General features: G+C 41.0%; 1 protein-coding gene across 4 annotated transcripts in view; it reads right to left on the reverse strand.

Moving 5' to 3' along the window:
• Window positions 1-22,181, reverse strand: part of BRF1 (BRF1 general transcription factor IIIB subunit) — a 248,210-nt gene that overhangs the window by 160,614 nt on the left and 65,415 nt on the right. For 3 of the 4 annotated variants that reach the window (XR_016440380.1, XM_090034172.1, XM_090034175.1), the window contains exon 3: window positions 21,246-21,419. Coding sequence is in view for 3 of the 4 variants with exons in the window: in XM_090034172.1 (XP_089890298.1) it covers window positions 21,246-21,419 (174 nt within the window). In the remaining variant the exon portion in view is untranslated. Of the gene's footprint in view, window positions 1-21,215; window positions 21,420-22,181 lie in introns of all 4 variants that reach the window. The other variant, XM_090034173.1, reaches the window with a different exon arrangement.

Raw genomic sequence — 22,181 nt, forward strand, 5'->3', positions numbered from 1 at the left:
CGGGAAACACCATTAAGGAGAAATATTCTGCACCTGTAGGGAGCAAACTAGGAAAGCCAAGGCTGCAACCAAACTCAAACTAGCTACATGAATCAAGGACAATAAAAAAGTCCTTCTTCAGACATGTGGGGAGTTGGAAAAAAGACAAGGGCAACGTTGGACCCCTGCTTAACCACCTCGGGCAGCTGACCATCAACACCTAGGAAAAAGCCAATCTGCTTAATGATTATTTTCCATCAGTTTTTCACCAGCCCAAAAGGGACCTCACTGCCTAACATGATGTGGGATGACCAGGGGGAGGATTAATATATGCCCACCATTGGCATAGATCTTGCAACGGAGCACCTTGAGAGGCTGGACACCCACAAATCAGCTGGTCTGGAGAGACTGCACCCAACAGTGCTAAGGGAACTGGCAGACATCATAGCAGGGCCACTGGCAAGGATCTTGGAGAACTCAGGGCACTCAGGCAAAGTGCCTGAAGATTGGAAGAGGGCCAATGTGGTGCCCATCTTCAAGAAACGCAGGAAAGAAGACCCAGGAAACTACAGGCCAATCGGTTTGACCTCAATCCCTAGGAAGATCTTGGGAAAAAGTTATCAAAGAAACCATTCTTGACAGGCTAATATTCTAAGGGACAGCCAGCACAGGTTTGGTTGGGCAAGACCTACCCACTACAATCTCATTTCCTTCTATGATCATGTGACGTATCACCTGGACAAAAGGGAAGAGGTTGATATCATGCATTTGGACTTGAAAAAAGCCTTTGACATAGTATTCTGCAATGTTCTCATGGAAAAATTGGGAAACTGTGGCCTGGACTACACTACAGTCTGATGGCTGGGGAACTGACTCCGAGGTTGGATCCAGAGAGTGGTAGTTGATGGAACTGAATCAACCTGGACCTCTTTAGCCTCCGCAAGAGAAGGTTGAGAGGTGACCTTGTGGCTGCCTATAAATTCATCATGGGGCGCAGAAGGGAATTGGTGAGGCTCTACTCACCAAGGCGCCCCTGGGGGTTACTAGAAATAATGGCATAAGCTAGCAGAGTGCAGATTTAGACTGGACATTAGGAAGAACTTCTTCACAGTGAGAGTAGCCAAAATCTGGAATGGGCTCCCGAGGGAGGTGGTGCACTCCCCTACCCTGCGGGTCTTCAAGAGGAGGTTAGATAGGCATCTGGCTGGGGTAATCTGAACCCAGCACTCTTTCCTGCCTATGCAGAAGGTCAGACTAGATGATCTATTGAGGTCCCTTCTGACCCCAATATCTGTGAATCTATGAACATGGTGCATGGTGACCAATGGGGTCCCCCAAGGCTCCGCTCTCAGACCTGTACTCTTTAATGGTCTTTATAAATGATCTGGACTCTGGTGTCAGAAGCAGACTGGCCAAGTTCGCTGATGACATGAAACTTTGGGGAAGACTATCCACGCCTGAGAATAGGCTGGTGATCCAGGCTGACCCTGATAGGCTTGCAAGGTGGGGGAAAACCTGATGGCATTCAATACGGAGAAATGCAACGTGCTCCACCTCAGGGGAGGGGGGAGAGGGGAAGAACCCCACATCATGTTTATAGGTTTGGCAATGCTACACTTGCTAGCACCACGACCGAAAGAGACTTGGGAGTCATGACTGATCACAAGATGAACATGAGCCACCAATCTGATACTACAGCCAGCAAAGCAAACAAAACTCTGGCTTGCATCTACCAATGCATCTCAAGACAGCCTTGGTGAGGCCGCAGCTGGAGTACTGCATCCAGTTCTGGGCTCCGCAGTTCAGGAAGGACAGGGAAAAGCTTGAAAGAGTCCAGAGGAGAGCCTCACGCATGATCAGAGGACAAGAGGGCAGGCCTTATGAAGAGAGGCTGAGAGCCATAAGACTCTTCGGCCTGGAGAAGCGCAGGCTGAGGGGTGGCTTGGTGGCAGCCTACAAGTACATAAAGGGTGTACATCAGGATTTAGGAGAATGTCCACTCACCAGAGCACCCCAAGGGATGACAAGGTCCAATGGTCACAAACTTCTGCAAGACCATTTTAGGCGGACATAAGGAAAAACTTCTTTATTGTCTGAGCTCCCAAGGCCTGGAACAGACTCCCCCCAGAGGTGGTGCAAGCACCTACTCTGTACCCTTTTAAGAAACTTTTGGATGCTTATCTTGCTGTGATCCTTTGACCCTAACTCACTTCCTGCAGGGGGCTAGACCCAATGATCTTCTGAGGGTCCTTCCAACCCTAATGTCTACATCATCAGATATGTTACATTCTGACACTGAACATGCCAATCACAAGAGCTTGGCTTGTATGGATTGCTCTCCACTGGGAAATGAATTAAGCAACTCTTACAATATAGACACCCAAATCTTACAACAGTCTTGTATCTTAATCAAAGTTAAAGACTCTGTGAGTCCATATCAAACCAGAGTCATTTACCAGTCTCACTTTTATGGACAATAAATGCAGATTGGTGCTGAAATTAGTAGGTTAGGAGTTATTAGTGATGCTTGTTAAATCAGTGCAACAACCAATTTGTAAAATGAAGTCTTCAAAACACAGTCTAAGGGATTATCCATATCTTTCATTACAATTATGGAAGATGCACACCTAAATCCCTTCAAAAAGTATCTACTTATGCCTAAATAAGAAGAGTCTACACTCGATATGAATGTTTTCCTCTGCACAAGATAAAAGAATTAACTGTGAAACTAACTCACAGTAGTGTCGCAGCCTTTCCACATTTGTTTGTTCAGTGTCGTGAATTGCTGAGTAAAAACTTTATTATAAAACCAGTTGCAATGTACTGAAATTGCAGAAGTATTTTAGAACTAATAAATCTAAAGTTTATAACAAAAATTCCCAACCAATTTTGAAAGGGAGTCTTGCACCCATCCACAAATTGCATCAAAATGTTACTGTTCTTATATGAAAGTGAATATAACCACACTGACCCGGTAACACAACTAGTGTCTAATACCACATGCAGCAACTGCTGAAACCTATCCAAGTGCATATCTCTATATGTTCACATATGCATTTCAGTATTCTGTTTACAAGTTTTATTATCTACACTAGAAACGCACTATGTTGCTTGGGCTCACATTACTCACAAAGGGCTGAAGTCACAAGTTAAACATTAGCCCAAATGATTACTACAGAAACTTTTACTACGCTGAAACAATGCACTTTGTATATGCCACGAGTGAAAAGAAATTAGGCATATACCGGGGGGTTTAAATATGTATTTGAACTATTTTTCTGTCTCCTTTGCCAATGAGATCATGTACTGTAATTACCATGAGCCCAATTGTACAGGGCTCAGAGACAGAAAGTATAAAAACAAAAACAAAAACAAAAAAAACAACACACCAAAAACACCATCACAAATAGTCTTTCTAGTCCTAAAACTTGTATTCCAATGTTTAGCAGCCTAGATGCAAGTGCCACTTCATTTTGTGAAACTGGGTAGGAACACACATTTCCTAGCCTTTTTTGGATATAAAACTGTTCCAGATTTGAAGTCTAGTATTTTATGCCTAAAAAAGTTGTTTCTGGGCCAAGACTGAATTTGGGCTTTGAGCAGGCATCATTTAGCAGGAAAAAGTTGGGATGTCATTAGTCAGAAAAGAACTAACATTTCTGGGATGGTATTATTAATTTAGCTTTAAAGGCAAGGATCAGAAACTAATCAGGGTTAGAAAAATAAACCTCACTGTGATAAATCAGCGGTCTGGTAGCATGCTCAAAGGCATATGATAAGTTTTATATACAGAGAGGGAAACAAATAACTCTACTCCATTTATTTCCTTACTAATGATTCTCTTGTAAGATGAAACATGGGATCAAGGAGATTTACCACTGTCTTGCTGGGTGACCCTGCAGAAGTCACTTCAACCTTTCTGTGCTGGTTTCTCCACCTGTACAGTGAGGATAAGGATGCTTACTTCCCTTGTGAAGCAAAGCAGAGGGCTCTCTCTTACATTATTTTTTTTATAGTGAGGAATTATTCTTGAAGCTATTTGTCTTCCCTTTTGAAGGTTAAATTCTGCCCTGTCTCACACCACAAACAACCCTACAATTATCAGTTATGATATGCAAGTCAGCACAGAACTTTGCCCAGCCATCGAAAAAAAAAAAACAACAACAACAGACTAGGCCAAGAGCTGAATAACCTAATGAAAATTTTATCATGAAAACAGAGAAATCTATACTAAAGGCTGAACTTCATTTCAGCTTCACTTCAAATCCTAGTTTTTTGTCACAGAATTATCCAAAATGCACAGTTAAAATGATATCATAACAAGCTTTAATTTTTTTTCATTCAATTTTGAATTGAATTGAATTTTGTTCCAATTTATTCTAAATTAACTTAATATATGCTGGTGCTCACTATTTGAGAAAATTCAGGAAGTGTCAATTTCAGATCCATTTACACATTTATCAGTGACTCATCTTGATGAAGTACTCTGAAATGAGTAACAGAAAAGCTAATTTTTTATGAAGCATGTGTATACATTTCAGCATTTAAGACACTGAAACTTTCATTAAGCAATTTGTTGCAATTCTACACTTGTCAGACTTTACTATTCTGTTGACACTGTTTTCAATATTTTCAGTGCTTAAACAGAAAAGTCACAAAGCGTTCCAACACAATGTAGCATTGGCATCAGTTGGTGAACACCACAATAAAGTTAATTTACTTGCAAACGGCATTTCTCAAGTTTTTAAATGTTAACAACCTTCATTAAACAGTTTTAATCAAGATAGAAAATGGGGAATATTTGCTTGAAGTGTCATTTGAAACTTTTAATCCTACATTATCTTCTCTTTAATCCTCCAACGATGTCAAACACTTATCTCATGTCTCTCTTACAGCACAGAAACTGTTCTTTCATTATCAGTTTTTAAGATGTTGTAAACTTATCTCAGCTACTGAAATTCTTCCCGCAGGAAAAAAAAAAAAAAAGTAATGATGTACTTATCTGCCTCTGGGAAAATAAAAACTGCCAATGATATGCTGGAAAAGATCTAGTCAGGCTCCTTTTACACAGCATTGCAATAGTTCTATTGTGACCAGGCAGCGTGATTTCAAATAGCATTCTCCAGAACAGATTGCAATCTGTGAAAATACAGCTCTGCTCTGAAAAATGACTAAGAATGGCATTATGGGTTCCATGTTTACAGCATCCCACTGATTCAGTGTCATATCTGTTCAGCTTTCCAGTAAAATGATAACTTTTTCTAAGTGCCAGCTCTGCAAACTGAACTTCGTATTGAAAGTCAGACTGGGAACTCTCCTGCCTATGCATCAGGAATCAAGAGGCTGCAGACACAAATTCCACATCCTCATTTACCAGCTAGAAAATGGAGAAAGGCCAAAATCAGGTCAGCCGATTTAATATGCAGCTTCAAAGCAGAATTAGGTGCCAAACAAGTGCAGTGCGAGGTACACGAACGAGCGGGCCCCGTCAAATGCGAGTTCTGTTCTCAGCTCTGCCACTGGTCTGTTGAACGACCTTGAACAAGGCACATCGCCTCTCTACTAAGATTCCATTTCTCCATCTGTTAAATGGGGACAATGATCCTTTTTCACATTTTTTTAAGTCCTACAAAATCTATGTAAAAGCCGGATATTGCCAGGTACATGCACCATCAACTGGCAGAGGTCTGAATTTTCATAACAAAATAGCATCTCTTATAGAATAACAAAGTTAGACCTCTTACACTGATTATTTCAAGAGATTTAGTAATGACACGCACAGCTACGACATGAAGGGAGAGGAAAGAGACTGATCTACGAAGTATTAAATGGAACCTGATTACGAGAACATGGCAAATTCCTATACAACGAAGGAATCCAGTGATCAAACTTTCACCAAAGAGCATCTGAAATCCTTATTACAATAGAGCAGCTCTGAGGGCTTAGTTAAAGCTGTTTCAGGGTTTTCAGTGTGACATGCAGTGCCTATTCCTGTGCTGATGGGGGGCCAATGGTAGAACTAGCATCACAACAGAGCCGCACTGCTTGATCTTCCCCATATTGCTACAAAGCAGGCCTCAGAAACCCTTTCAACTATAAACAGAACTAGGACTATCCAGGGTGAAGTAACATATCCTACCCCACACCCATTACAACCCTTATTCCTTGCCGTTTTAGAATGCTGCATTTGTACCAGCTATAATGAGCAACACTGTTCATTTTCTATGAGATTTTAAAACATAACTTGCTAGATCTTTACCTCCTCTCTGTCCTGCTTTCTTCTTTTACTGGGCAAAAGGCAGGTCACGGTGGCACATTATAAACTAACTGGTACTAGACCATAGTTTCTTTTTCCTGCAATGTGCCCTATGTTTCCTCTACATTCTCTCCCTCTTTCTCTACTTCAGCTCATTCTTCTTCCCAATCTTTTTTCACCCATCTCTCAAATCTTCCATATTTCTGTGACCAAAAAAAGATTTGGGATAAGCTCCTGATCACAAGAAAAGTGACCAGAAGAATAAATTTTAAAGCAAAGCGTTCCAGCCGGGCTGAAAAAAAAAAATCAACTTGTTAAAAATAAAAAATAGGACTTCTGTTATTTAAATAGGTTTTTCATTTAAATCATGGGTTTTTGTTTTTTTTTATTTCTTAAGACTTTTTAAAAAAACCTATATAGTTCTAATTTAAGATGCGTTAAAGCTAAAATCTATCATCATGGAATAGGAATTATAACTTCTAATTATATACTATTTGGGATGATATATTCATGTAACCTTTTTAGAAAAGTTTTATAAATAGGTCACAACAGGACATGGACTATATTAGGGGCCCAGTCTTACGGGATGGGACTCAGTGCTGTCTAGAAACTCCCATTAAGCATCTCTGTGATGCTTAGTTTCAGCTCTCAAACTGGATTTCTATCTCCAGAGATAACATCCTTGTTAACAGCAGTATATGGAGATGAGAGATAGCAGACCTGATTACCTACCCACCAGCCCTCTTGTCTCTCTGCAAGAGGTACACAGCGTCAAGCCCTTACCTCTCTCTACAAATGCAAAGTTTCAAGAAGTTAAATGAATGGGGGGGGATATCAAGCAACAAGAATGCACTTTTTGTGGAAAACCATGATTAAATCGAGGCTTCCTGACCAGTGATTTAAACAGATTTGATTTAAAACAAATCCATCCTGGTTCCAGCATCCAGAGACCGTTCTTGCTGAGAATCAAAGGCCACGTACAGAGAGCACAGGACTGCTGCTGAATAAACAGGCCTCATCTATTCATTTCTGCTACACCTAGGAACTAAGTAGTGCAGAATGGTTTAGAAGGGTCCTGAGCACGCTGCTCAGCAGAAAGACTTGCTCCAGCTCCGTGTCTGCTCAAATAAGCAGGGCTTGTTACTCAACAGCAATCCCAGGTTTTGGAGGATAGCAGTATGGACACATGGGGCATGTCTAGATGAGACACCTTAATGAGCAGTGGACTGTTCTACAGTACATTAGTATGTCACTGCAAAAACCATGCTAATGCGCTAATATGCAGTATGATTAGTCTAACTGCGCATTAAGTGACACAAAAAAAGTTTGCTACTGCATATTAGGGCAGCTATTCTGCCTTTCTTTATCTATATTAAAGGTACTAAAACTTAATGCACAGTAGCAAAGATGCATTAATGAACATGTAGGTGTGCCCAAGGAGCACCAAAACTAGGAAAGGAATCAGAGCTCAGTATTTTCCCACTCTCAGACAAGTAGCAGCCAATCCTCCCCCCCACACACTCACCACTCCCTTCAACTGCTCAACTGCTGAAGAGAAGAAACGCTTCTATTCTTCGCACCATCCTGCAACTGAATCTCCTGGTTTTTTTCTTTTTCTTCTGATGGAGAAGAGGGCTTCTCTCTAATCTACCCTTCCTCCAACTGCTGTTTTACTGCCCTCCTTCCCTCAAGAGAACTGCTTCACTGTCTCATTCTGTTCACAGCTTTTTCACTTTAAAGCAGAGTGAAACTAACCAGTTTGTCAGTGTCCCTGATGCCTGGAGAATCTCACTGTTTCTTCTTGCAAAGACTAGGTACCACAACCGAGACACTAGATGAACTGGGCTGAAGATACAGAAAGGCAATAGTGAATTCTTTCCCGTATGCAATAATTGTTTTCTACTTGCACAGGGATTTTTTTGCCACAATGAGGGCTGGAGATTTCTATTTAGAAAAGAAAAAACAATAAAAAAAGATTCTGCAGAAACTACGGGCATGCACCTGGGAAAACCTGCATTCAACTTCTATTAACTAACATGTAAAACGTTCTCTTGCTTCATCTATTGATCCAGGCACAACTGTAAATTCCAGCTGTCTCTATGGAATGGATTTCTTCAACAATGCTGCTTCATTATCTGGTAGTTTTTACTAACCCTAATTTTCCTGAAGACTTTCCTGCAGACTGGCCAAGTCAAGGATGGTCCATTAGTAATTTCAATGGAAACCCTCTGATAAAACTTCAATTTCAGAGAAATCTGTTCTTTGGCCCGACAGGAAGAGAATCTGACTAAGTCAAGAGACCAAGAACACAGCACGGAAAGCACTATCATTTCCTTGGACTCTCAGAACAACAGAGACTCCCTATGCCTGGAAAAGGGTGATTGCACTCAAAAGCTTGCAAAGAACCTTTTCCCCAACTATTCAGTTGGTCTAATAAAAGATATCATGTCTACCCAAAGAACCTTGCTTGTATGTTCTTAGACCAACAAGGCTACAATGAAAAACCCAGCAGCTTTCATTTCCACAGCTTTAGCAGCTGGCTGTGGAGGAGCCATCTTCACTATGAAAAAGAGGTGTGTTCCTACCTCAAGCAAGACAATTTGTCATTTGCACACAAGCAGGTACAACAATGCAGATAATTAAAGCTAAGAACATACCTTTTCCCTCATTTCTGATGACATGGACTAAATTCTACTCACAGGCATGGAGGAAAGAACAATGGAACCATGGACAGGAAAATAGTGTAAAGTGAGTAAAGAAGTTGCTGAACAGAGTTCAGACAAGAATGAGTAAAATAAGTGCACAGTACTTAAATACAATAAATACACGTAGCATTGTTCTCTTTTCCTAAGGAGAGAGAGGGTTTTCTGATTTTTCACTTGTGTGGTTAGGACAGTAGTGCCTATTCAAAGACATGCTTTCTCCACTGTAAATAAACAGCACCTGCCAAAGTAATATATATAAGCAAAGCGCACCAACCTGGAGTTTCTTAATCCCTGATCATCAACATAGGATTTTAAAAAAATGGGAAAAAGAAGTGTGACAGGCAAGTTGCTTCTCCAGCAAAAGAATAAAATAACATCTCTCTGTTTTTATATAAGTACTTTATTCTCAATAAGGTTTTAACACCTTTATGCAGATGCAAGCAATTCTCTCAAATGGGACAAATTTAAGATTTAATGACTCACGCAAGGTAGGCAGGAGGAAGTTTTGTAACTCACACTTTATATCAAGGTATTTAAGTGCTGAATAAAATACATAATTTACTAAATTAAAAGCAGGTTATTTTGGTTAATTCTTTTGACATCTTAATGCATTCAAAAACAAAAGAAAGGCTATGGAAACATTTTGCTGCAGAGGCAGTGCCTGTTAGGAAATCAAGATTCTGATAATTTTTGGACTCCTGCTTTTCCCAGTCCTAAAAAGCAGGTACATAGCAGAGATCCATTTTTTGCGCTCCAAAAAAAAGAGAGAAAAAGAAAGCACTTGCCACATTTTTCTTCCATCTTCTGTGCTTACTGTTGCACTAAGCTGCACTGATTGTAACTCACAGGAGACTTTCTATTTACCTTTTAGGAAGGACACAGATGTGCACTGACGACAAACAAACAATGGAAAGGCTAGCAAAGTCTCCATTTGCAATAATATTTTGCATGAGTTTATAAAACTGCTAAAACAAACACTTGATTTAATACTATTGCTGAGATGGAGTTTTATTTGTACACAGACTGTTTAGCAAACAATCCTAATAACAAGCCTAGGAAGAAACCAGACTTCTCAGAAAAATCCACCTGAACATTTCCTAAACTTTACGCTTCATTAAAATGCAAGAGGTCAATTTTTAGACCGCTCACAAAATTTATTGGAAAGCTGAGAAGTTGAAATGCTGTTCTCAGTGAACAGCTACAATTGAATTAAATATCCTGTTTTCAAGGTATTAGAGGCTTAACTAATTTTCTAGCTGTGGTCCAGTCTGATTTCTGTATTAGAGGTTAGCTCTTAAACCTAGTGACATGTAGTACTCAATCTCCTAAACAAATCTGAAAATTGGGTATTGCTGCTGCTCCTGCACCAAGGTACAAAATGTAAATGTGTTTGTGGATAACACTGCAGCAGCTTTTATGGATCCTATCCCATAATATTTCACGTTAATCGGGGAAAGCATTTAACAGTCTAAGACTTGCTATTATAAATGCAAATACACCTAATCTTCAAAACTACTTTTAATGGAAAAGGGCATTTAATTCTATAATTGATTTCTAAAATTAGTATTCAACATACAGTAGCGATCTATGCACACACATGCAAGCACGCACGCACAGAGTAGTGATGACATGTTCAGTCACAAGTCTAACAGTTACCCAAATGCAGCAATTGACCGCTGTTGTTACTGAAACCTATAAAGACGAAGTATCGGATCCCTGTTCTCTTTGCTGGGGTTCTTCATGGAAGACTTCTTTACCTCAACATCCAGTCAACACCTCGCACATCCTCAGCTACACAAGGCTCCAGAACAAGTCATTTTACACTGCTCCTCACTTGGCCTCCAGGATTAGTACCAGAGAGTCATAATAAACAGGGTTTTTTTTCCTCCCATCAGATCAATATGCTATTTAGTACTGTTACTCCAAGGCTAAATAAGAATCAAACCTAAAGATCAAGTAGCTGGCTCTTGCTAACCACAAGGCCAAGCCAATCATTTTCTTTTGTACATAAACTTTAAAGCAACTTAAAAAATGCTAAAATATATTGCAGGTGTTAAGGCCCAAGCAAGGATTTACTTAAAAACCTAGTAATATTAGGAAAAAAAATCTAGAGTCTCATTAGGAGACATGCTAAGCATCCACTGGAGTTAAGCAGGCCCTTTAATTCCTGCAAGGGCATATTGGGTCAGGGTTTTAGACTGCAAGTTGCTGTGTGCCGAAGCCATTAATTGTTGTTTGTACAATGCTCAGCTCCAGAGAGGGGCTCCAGGCACATCCACATGGCAAACAACAATCATTTTCTGTCCGGTTATGCAGCGGGTTGAATCTCCAGCAGCTACACAAACTTCAGTGAAGCTACCCCAGATTTCCAGCAGCACACCAGAGACCAAAAAGTGCCCTTTATTTTTCTAGTGGCTCCTCTTTACCATTCAAGGACCACAGAGTTACCTTTCTTCCTGACAGCAGAGAAATAACAAAAACCAATGTGATCTATAAGCAATGAATCCCTTGCTAACACTATCTATGTTTCTCAGCAGCAGTCAAGCTGACCTACACGCATACTATGAAAAGAACTGTTCATAGACTAAAAGAAACCTGCAATTGAATCAGAATTATTTCGGCCCTTACTCTCCAGGATGTCAGACTAAAAAGGGAAAAAAAAAAAACCAAAATACCGAATCCAGACAAATCTCTCATCTCTCACAGGGCATCCACTGTTGTTATTCTCCCTAAATCTGTTGCAGATACTTTTGCTCAATATTGCGTTATGAAAGTCTGAGCCATCTGTTAGGTAGCAACAGACTGCTGAAAACTAACACGGCACAGTCCTGCCCCACTGAAGCCAATAAGAATTTTGCCATCGACTCCAAGGGGGTAGGATCTGATTCTTCACTGCCAGTGCCCAGGATTACGTTTCTAACCTTCACAGCAACTTGGCAGCAATGCAACCTTCAGATAAAGCAAGCTTCTTAAACAAAATATTAGCCGAAAAAAAAAAAAAAGGAACTTTCTGCTTCTTTCGGACACTACATATCAAAATCCTATTAACTGTAGAGATCAACATTCTTATCTGAATTTCCCAGGATGCTTTAACATACAAGAATTAGTGCTGCTCTTGTAAGTGGGTCACTCACCAGTAGTGCACTTGCTGCAGTTTTTCCCTCCCCCTATAATTTGGCAATGCCACTGTATCGCCACCCGCAACAGACAGTTAGCATGAAGCTTCAAAGAGGAGCACAGCAAGCTGACAGCCTTGAAAAGGAGCCCTTCTCTACAATTTGGGTTGGGGTTTTTTTAGGTTTCACAAGAAAATAATAAAAATCACATAAAATGTCTACTGGCTAAACTTATGACCCCAAATAATGGAAGGCTGAAATGACTCCCAGGAACAGCACACCCTGCAGGGAAAACCTGCATGGCAATTGTACACATTATTTTTCTGCTACAGCATAGTCATCCACAAGTGAAAATTTTTTCAAGTGACAATCAGAGGATCTGAGAGCCACTTTTCACCCCAGGGGCTGAACACTTCTGTTCATTCCAGTATATCCTAGGTAATTTTCTTCTTAGAAGAAATATTTAACAAGGAAACTACAAATAATCCAAGATGGACCAGAATGTGCATAAAGCTGACCGATGACACCATACTCCTGGTTTCACCTACTGCCTCAGATTTCCCCCTACCCTTTTTATTCTGCGCCCTCTCCCTGAGATCCAAATTACCTGCCCCACTTCTTTCCACCTCCCCAGTGTCTCTCTCTCTCTCTCTCTCTCTAATGTCAGTGTGTGAAGCACAGGGATTTTTTTTTCTTCTTACTCTTCCTAGCAGCTTCTCCCTGCTTTGCTTAACAGAGAAGTCAGAGGAGTTCACACTTTGGCTACTGGCAGACATTCACTTCAAGGCACAGTGGGATCTGATCCACCCTCCCAACAACCGTTTCTCCCGCCACGCCACACATGCATGGCAGGATGCGTAGCTCTGGACTGGAGATTAGAACCCAATCGTCCTTCACATGACAGTGTAGGAGGGACCTGGGTCCCCTGCACCAGAAAATTCAAAGCTGGGTAACCAACAATCAGCTGATTGCTAGCTGGGGCCAGGGCCTGAAGCAGGGTCTGGAACCAGCCCCAGTGTAGTCTCTGCCACGCAGACAATCAGCTGACTGTCAAAACCTCACAGTGAGCAGCTCTGGCTAGGCTACTGGGCATGGAGAATCAGCCCCTCCCAGATCGCAGGGTCCCCAGGTGCCACAATGAGTAAAAACTGTGTGCACAGCCCAGCTGGGCTATGCAGTGGTTCTTCTAGGTCCCAAAAAGATGCCAGGATTGGCAACCCCAATCCCCAACCCCAGGGTCCCATCACATGCTGGGACCTTTAGAAACAGTGTGTGCAGCTGGGATGCACGTGCCATTTTCTGACATTCCTGGTGCACAGGGACCACAGAGAAGCTCCTTGAGCCCAGGTCCCCATCTGCCAAGGATGTCAGAAAGCAGTTACTCAAGGTTCCCATGCTCCGAGACTCCAAGACAAAGAAACTTCTCCCCAACCCCGGGGTCTCTTCTCATTCCAGACTCCACATGCAGTTTGCCAACATCCCCTGTGGACGAGGACTGTGGGATCAAGAAGAGGTTCCCAGATCCTGGGGTACTGGAACACCAGGACCCTTAAAAGCTGCGCCTGTGCACCTGCTTTTTAAAGATCGGGGTGCAATGAGCCCAAGATGAGAGAGACGCTCACAGTGCCCCCATATCTGCCTCCAGGGATAAGACAGGGAAGCAGGGTCCGGGACTGGTTCCACCCACAAAGTCCAATGGGGTAGGGAACAGGTGTGCCCCAGACCCTAGGGTTGCCCTGTACTCAGCTAAGCATCAGTATCTGACATGGGCTAGCCCGAATCTGCCACATTCAATTTAACGAGCGATGCAAACAAGCCATGGAAATGCTAAACAGTTTATATGAAATAACTCTGTGGGTGTGTTTACTGTTTTACCACACCATACCCAGACTTGAATGTGCGGCCAGGTTACTATTTATGTTATGGCACAATTAACAGGATAATTGCATCTTAAATGTAAAATGTAAAATGTACCAGGGTCCTGAGAGTACAGCCAGCATCCTGTCAGCATTACTTCCTGATGTAGAGATGGAAGAGCAAGGAAAAGGATGTGTTATTTGTCACAGTGGAAAATGGACAAATCCCCCTTTTCACATGGAAGTTCATTTAGTACCCAAACCAGTCCTGTCTCCCAAATGCTTGCCAATCAGTCCAGATTGATCCAAAATGATTTTTAGATGTTTAACTCTGCCCTGGGAAGGAAAAATCTTTGTCCACTGTGCTGGCTCTTGTTGCTGGCACAGAGTAGTTTGTTTTTAAAATAATTTCAGCCTACTGCCATCCAGAGGCTGGTACTTCTATCTGCTTGATTAATTGGCTCAATTCTCTTTCCAGCCATACTTCCCCACTGCCACAACTGTTCTGTGCTACCACTCTGCACCCACAGGCAAGAGTAACCATTATGCATTTAAGTTTCTGTTGTTAGCCCACCTTGCTTCACCACTCTCCCATCTAAAACCCACTCCCTCTACCTTTGCCCTCCAAAGTCAGGAGAGTCTCAAAACTACCTAGAACTGAGTCAGAGACAATTTCCCCATCACATTTTGAAATGAATCATGACCCTCCAAAGAAATGTGACATTCAGAGTTCAGAGTAATACCTTTTGCCACTTTTTAGCACAGAAAAATCCCAGCAGACTAAAATATTGAAATACAATGGATATAACACTTGCAAAAGGCTCTGCGTGACTATTTTCAATCAAACTACATAATCTCAGAACAGCGTAATTCACTTACTTTTTTGGCTTATTATTTATGCAAAAAATGTAGTTTGGATTCAACAGTTCAGTCTTAAACTTAAAAAGTAACTAAAAAAAGGCAAATAGAAATAAAAAACAACAACCACCCACAAACGTTGCTTCAGTTCCCTGAACTTCCCTAGCTAGGACCATGAAAATGTTGACTGACATCTCATTTCAGAAACTAACTTTTTAATTGGGAACATTCAGGAATGCTGGCTCCAGCAAGCTTGGTGCAGGTCAAATGACTGCTGGAGACCTAATTTTTCATTTCTAATAAAAAGGAAGCCTTGTCCTTTTTCTTGCAAAGACTTATCTCAGTGGGAGGAAAAAAGGAACGTATCCATCAAAGACTTACCTAGTGGAGACACCAAGCCTCCAGAGAGTCTTGTATGCTTTACTGGAGTTTCCATCCCCTTTCAGACCTCAGAGACTCCAGCAGTTAGGATACTAAGCCAGAACATCGGACACCTGAACCAGAAGTCCCCGCTCCAACACACAGTTTTGCATGACCTTCATCAAGGTCTCGTAGCCTCACAGTGCCTTTGTTTTTCATGTGTAAAATGGAGATCAAAGCACTTCCCTCCGTCATAGGGTTACTGAGAAAGGAAACTCAAAGAACTACTGTGCTCAGAAGCTACGGTACTGGCTATCACGTAAAAACAGAGGGAGGAAGGCACTCTCCCTTGTACTCCAAGCCCAGTTCTTGCTCAGGCCCCCTCTAAAAGCATCCTGCAGGTCTGGTAATGGCCGCTGCGATTCACAGAAATGGATCTTCACCCTTAACAAATGTCATAGGGTAGAGAAGGCAGAGAAGAACTACTGCCTTTCCTTCCAACATTTCCAGTTGCAGAGCTGTCCTTTACTGCCACTCGCCACTTCAGCCCCTTCTCCTTCCTCTCATGGCTAGAAAAACCCAGTGCACAAAGAGATAGGTAAGTGGGGGCACTCGGGAAACAAGACTCCCCAGCCTTTGGGTCCTGAATCCTTGTGCTGTTCCTAAGGGAATCCCTCTCCACTTCTGTCTCTCCAATCATGTTTATCAGAAGAGCTAGTAAAAATAATGTATACTCAAACCACTACTGTGTGCCTGAAATCTGAACTGCACCATGATTTTTGCTTATACAGTTATCTAGTCAGGTCTGTAATATGCTGCTCCAACACTAAGAATCCAACAGGCAGTAGATGCTAGATATCCATATATGATTTCTTAGACTGAAATGATTGAAAACTATTTGGTACTCTGAAACCCACAATCTTTATTAAAATTATTTATTAAAAATTTAACTACTATTGCAAACTTACACCTTACATTTAAAAAAAAAAAATCAAAAAAAAAATCGTAAGAGGCCTACATCCTCTCAGTGCCTCCTTCATAGATCTGTGACCAGAAGTCTGCCATACATGGTCAACCATCTTCCACCATGGACCCTCTATGGCAATATTTATCACCACCACCTTCCCTGGGGACTCTTCAGGGGTCTCAGGAAGAACCAGGCAAGACAAAGATAAGGGAAATAGGTCTCCTATCTGGTCACATGGACCGTCTCAGGAAAAACACATTTACAAAACCAGGAGATGCAGATTCATCCCACCCATCCTGCACTGCCAAGAAGCCCGCTGGAGGCCAGAACTATAGCAAAAGTATGGGGCCTCCATGCGAATAAGCTGGGGGGGGGGGTCACCAGGTTTGGGGCAGCTTTACTGGACAGGGAAATCCTATTCTCTGTTCACTTGACCAGGACCACACAAGGACAGCTCCACAAGAGAATCCTCACAGAGACTTTTTATGATCACCCCTCATGTGGAAAAGGCCACAGAAGGAAATAAAGAGCTCGTACTCAGTTAACTATAACTCAACAAAGGCTAGTTTGCAAGTAATGGCACTTACACTGAAGAGACTTGTTTTAATTTAAATAACTGGAAGGACATACTTTAAAAACCAGAAAGGACATCCTGCTTGGCTCTTCAGTTTACCATACAGTGCATATCCATCCACCACACAAGTTATTCATAAAAACAAGGGGAGGAGACCAGCACTGGATATAATCAAATAAAATGTTGTATATTTTAAGGTCATTTATGCACAGCAAATTAAAAACAGACCAGATGAAACAGTCCTCAATTAAAACAAACTTTGATACTACCTGGAAAATACTATGCAATTCTCTATTGTTCTTGAACAACGTCCAGGCCAACTACAGATTATGGACTAACCAGTCAAAAAACCATGTTTGGCTCTTTCAAAGCACTCTCTCTTGGGAACTGCAGCAACAGCTAAAAAGCTCTTTGTTTCCATTCAAACAGATATGTAGGGGTGGAAAAGCTTTTCACAACGTTAAAGAGAAACAAGTGAGGTCTGTTACCATTCCAAGAACCGAGTCGGCAGCCAACTCTGCAACGGCGTTGAGCACCTGTAACTTCCAACAGTCAGAGGGTACTGGATAAGCTCAGCATCTCTCAGGATTTGTCCCCTAAGAGTGGGATAACCAGTTCTTCCAGTCCTTAGTGCTCCAAAATGTGTAAATGCAGGACCTTTTCTATATTTCTTCTTGTGTTTTACCTTTACAGCTGATAGCAACAGTGCAAATCTCTATGAGAGAGAGATTACAATGCAAGCTACTGCATGAAGTTAATCTAAATGCTGATGAACTGCAATTCCCAGATTTAGCTAATAATTAACAACCCACACCTCCTTTAAAAATATTAAGATGGAGGAGGCATAATGTGAAAAAAGATTAAATGAAGTGTAACATTGAAGCTGGTAGGCGAAAAATAAATAAATCTATGAGCAGTGACTTCAAGTTATCTGGGATATAATTTTTTTTTTTTTTTTTTTTTTACCTTTTCCTAGGAACTAGAGAATCACTGTAATTTGAATTAATTTCAAGTAATAGCATACAATTTAGTTTGTTGCTCTGTTACGTAAAAATATTTCTTAATAAATGAATATAAAAAGTGACTAATTATTTAACTAAATAATATAGCAAGAAAATAAAATTTGGTATTAACTTTACTTTTTCTAGTTTTGACTGGAATCTAAACACTCAGAACTCACATTGCACCATAGATTTGCCTGGAATTTTCCTAAACTTCTTAGCATAGCTTGGCCATCAGTATAATTGTATCTAGAAAATAGAATATTATAAAGAATGTAGATTATGTAGGTAGAGTATTTCCACTGGAGACAAATGTAATTTCCTCCATCAATTTGAACTTAACATGGTCAAAACAGGACTGTTTTTAACTCCTCCCATTCCCTCCCTCCATTGCTGACACCAACTACCTTCCTTGCCACCCGACCTGCAGGTGGGACCATCACCATTCTCCATCAGACCCAGGCTTTGTTCACATCTTTGCTGCTTCTTTCATAACATTGCATTGTCTTCTTTGTTGCTATAATTTATTCACACATTGTCCCCCATCTCAGACACTGCAACCTGCTTTCATGTAGTCTATCTATACCCACATCCATGACACCTACAATCCTCCATTGGCTCTTTTCAGCAATCCAAAATTAAAATAACCCATTTACCACTTCAGATCATCTCAGCTGTGCTACCTTCCTCCATGCTACCCCTTATATCTAGATCCCCCTGCCCTCAAAAATGATTCTCAAGACCTTAACCTTTTCCTTGTTTGTGCTAAATAATCTCTTCTCTGATGCTTCTGAGGAACTGACAAACTGATAACGGAGAGATTAAATCCTTCTTTTAATCCAACAAGCTAGCGACATATATCAAGCTAAAAAAAGGATACAAACACTATGCATATTTTGATGATGCCCCTCAACCCTCTTATTTTGCCTTGTGCGTGTCCACACCATCTAGGAGAGAATGAAACTCAAGCCAACTGTATCTTCATTCTGAGTGCACAGCTCTGCTTTGCTGGTTATTTTGCACTCTCATTCTCTTCATCTGCTTTTGGTCTCCCAAGGTTGAAAGCTTTTAGCAGCATCACTGCGTCTTATGCATAGAGCAGGCCTCTTATCTGGCTCAGAATCAAAATATGGTAGATTTTGTCCCTCTAATGGACATAATCTCCCATCACAATCTGAGGCAACATGCGTTTCCCAAGGTGCATTTCAAACTCTCAATCTCTCTAAATTTCAAAATGAAAAGGTTAGATACTGGAAAAAGAGAACAGGGAATTCTGTGCCCAGTACCTACCTCCACGTTTGCTTTTATTCTGAACTGCAAGCTATTGCTCCTGCAGGAAAAGCAACAAGTGGAATGGCGAAAAGCAAGCAAAACGTACACACCATAACCTGAATTCATCCTCTCCAAGCAGATCGCCCTGATCTGTAAAGCTTTTCAACACGGCTGAACTCTTACTATCAACTCTAGCTGCTGAATGGGAGTTTATGTAGTAGATTAGAAAATCACCACATGTATAATTGAGCCAGATGGCTACACATACTACCACCTCTTGGGATCCAGATGTCATGGCAACCATAGGAAGAAAGATGAAGTAGTTTTGCCCTGTTAAAATAAAAAGACTCAGCCTGACTTAACATCCTTATACATGGCCATTTCTGTGTGGAATATCACATAGGAAGCTACATTTTAAATAAAAGAAAAACAAATAGACAAATTAATTCAGGTATTTGTGAACTGCCAATCTCTGCAGTGTTTTTTGCACATAACTTCATTACACAAACTTTCAACAGTGTTATAGGCATATCTAGATGTTTGGTTTGTTTTTAAGTGCTATAAACAACAGAATAACACTTGCTACACAGATGACTGGCCCAACAACATTGCTTGCTTGTTCCCTGCAGCCTTGCTGTTTAAAATATTTGATATGTTTTAATATTTCTGTTGGAACAAAATCAAATCTACACGTCTTGGCTGTGTCACTGTTAGACGGTTTCACTTTATGACTCTCAACTATCACTTTTAAAAATGTGAAAGTCTGGCAGCTTTTACTTTTTTTAGCACAATAGCTGGTTAAAAAGTGACAACTTTGAGACACTTTTACCCCAAAGTTTAGGCTGTCTAATACCAAACTTTTAAATACTTTAGTAAGAAAAAAAAAATTTTAAACCAAGATTTGTTTGCAGCTCCACAGCTGAAGCGCTGTCTCAATGCACTATATTTCTGAAGCACTCTTTGTAATACTTTATTTGAGAATCTGGAAGTGAAAATGATTAATCAATTTTCTAAAAAGAGAAACACAATATTAAACTGAATGGTATAAAAATAAAATTCAAATAAGGTGTTCATGACATAAAAAGTTCCTTTAATGCAAAGGAACAGGTAGATATTACAGAACATCTCTTGTGCACTTCTTTGACTTTATGCTACAATTTTGCTCCTAGCTCTTGTAACTGATAAACCTGGCAGTACAAAATATGAATGTTTAAGTTCATGGGCATCTAGTACTTAAGACAACTTTGACACAAACCCCTTCAGGACAAAAGAAAGATGATCTAAAGGACATGACACTGGCGTAGAAAATCCAACTTCAGTTCCACGTTCAGCCTTGTGTGATCTTTGAGCAAATTCCTTTATCTCCCATATGCAGTTTCCTAAACCTCCCTTCACACAGGTGTTAAAAGAGTAAATCCCAGTAATGACTCTGAGCTACAGCAGTGATAACAGCCAGCTGAATACCTGGATCCACTAAAAAACACCCACTGTGATGGCTTAAACAACAACAGAACCCACTTCTCCTTTGCTAGAGGGGAAGAAAGCCTCCATCCTCCAGTTTGGCTCACAAGAGAACTTCAGGGGCTTTGAACACCAAGCTGAAGCCAGCAGATGACAGACCACATGGATCCACTAGCCAAATACCCCTCTCTGCCTAAACAGGCAGAGGTTGTGAGATTAATGTATCTGTGCAGCTTCAATGACAAAGCAGCTTCACTGCTGCTCTGCTGCACAGCTAAAGTTGACATCAATCATCCCACTGCAGCACACAGCTCATGTGGCGCTCGATTCCGCACCAAGGCAGGCAATGAAAGCTTCTCTGTTCACTTTGATGTGCACCAAAGCAGGGCTTTAGCCAGGCTACCCACCAGAAAAGTGCTCTGTCCCTTAACACTTACTGTTCTGGAATCCTATCTTAAAAAATTAAGTCCAAAAAGAGGCCAGAATTTTACAATGACCAGGAAAGAGATGGAGAGCTGAAAACACTGGGAAAAGCGAATAAAACTAAAGAGAGTACTTCCAGCATAATACAAGACCTTATCGTTTACAAAGGGCCAAACTCTGTTGGGGATACACAGGAATGATCGTCACTTCATACCCCTAGCAAAGGCAAAATTTGGCTCCAAACATTTCTCTGATCAAATACGAAGAGGAAAGGTGAAAGCAAATGTCTAAATGTTCTAAAAGCAGGTTTGTATGAATAGCACAGGGACCAGGATTTTAACTCTGTCAAGTGCGTAAGTTGCTTTACCTAAGGGATCCAAGATATACCTTTCATACTGCTCAGATGTGAAAGGATACGAGGAGTTCCTTCTGTTCTACACACCAAGTAGAGACACGCAGCAATTACGTGAGTCATCTTTCTTCCACGGGTGAGGTGCTTGCTCACTGCCATCTTGAAAAAATTAAAGGCAGTATCAAGACAGTGCTGGTTGAGTTGCAGCTGGTTTCCCAAATGGTGAATCTGACGTTTCCCTAAAAAACAAAAGGAGAGAGAAAAGATTTGAAATTTTGCAACTTATCTATTTCTTTGTGATTTATTCACCAAATACACTAAGAAAAATTTTGTTCCAAATATTAACTACAGAAGTCTCTCTATCTCCACGATTTACTGCAGAAGAACTTCCTCCTTTTACCTAGTCCCAGACAGTTGGTCTATAAAGGGCAAAGCAGTACCACAGGGACACCCACATGCCAACTCTGCATGCAGCTCCTCAACTGGGAACAAGATAGCTACATTAGCGCAATATAGCATGCAAGGCAAAAACCTCTCCTGAGAAGAACCTATTATTTCCTGTACAACACCACACCAGTGCAGCTGTGCTGGGGCCAGATCATGAGCTAGCGTGAACAGAGCTAGCACAGTAGAGCTCACCTGAACAACACCTTGCACCACACAGATGTCACCAAAAAGGCTAACAAAGTGCCTTACAGTAATACAGTAATCCCGCTTTTGAAGAAGAATTTAAGGAAGAATTTCTTAGTTCATGCAAACCCATGGAGATATGTCCTGAAGTATCAGGTCTGCCCATTTATTTTGAGGTACCCACTTTGAGACTGTTACCATCTGATTTCTAAAGGATCAAAACCTCACAGCTCCCACTGAAATCAACAGGAATTGTAGGTGTCCACCAGCACCCTCAAAAATAACTCAACTGTAAGTCCAACTTTGCTCACTCAAGAACCAACTCACCCCATAAACTATGGACAAATGTAGCCCCATTATTCCTTATATCC

This window comes from Crocodylus siamensis, chromosome 2 (genome assembly GCF_052110815.1).
Source record: "Crocodylus siamensis isolate JL-2025a chromosome 2, ASM5211081v1, whole genome shotgun sequence".
NCBI classification, from domain to species: domain Eukaryota; kingdom Metazoa; phylum Chordata; order Crocodylia; family Crocodylidae; genus Crocodylus; species Crocodylus siamensis.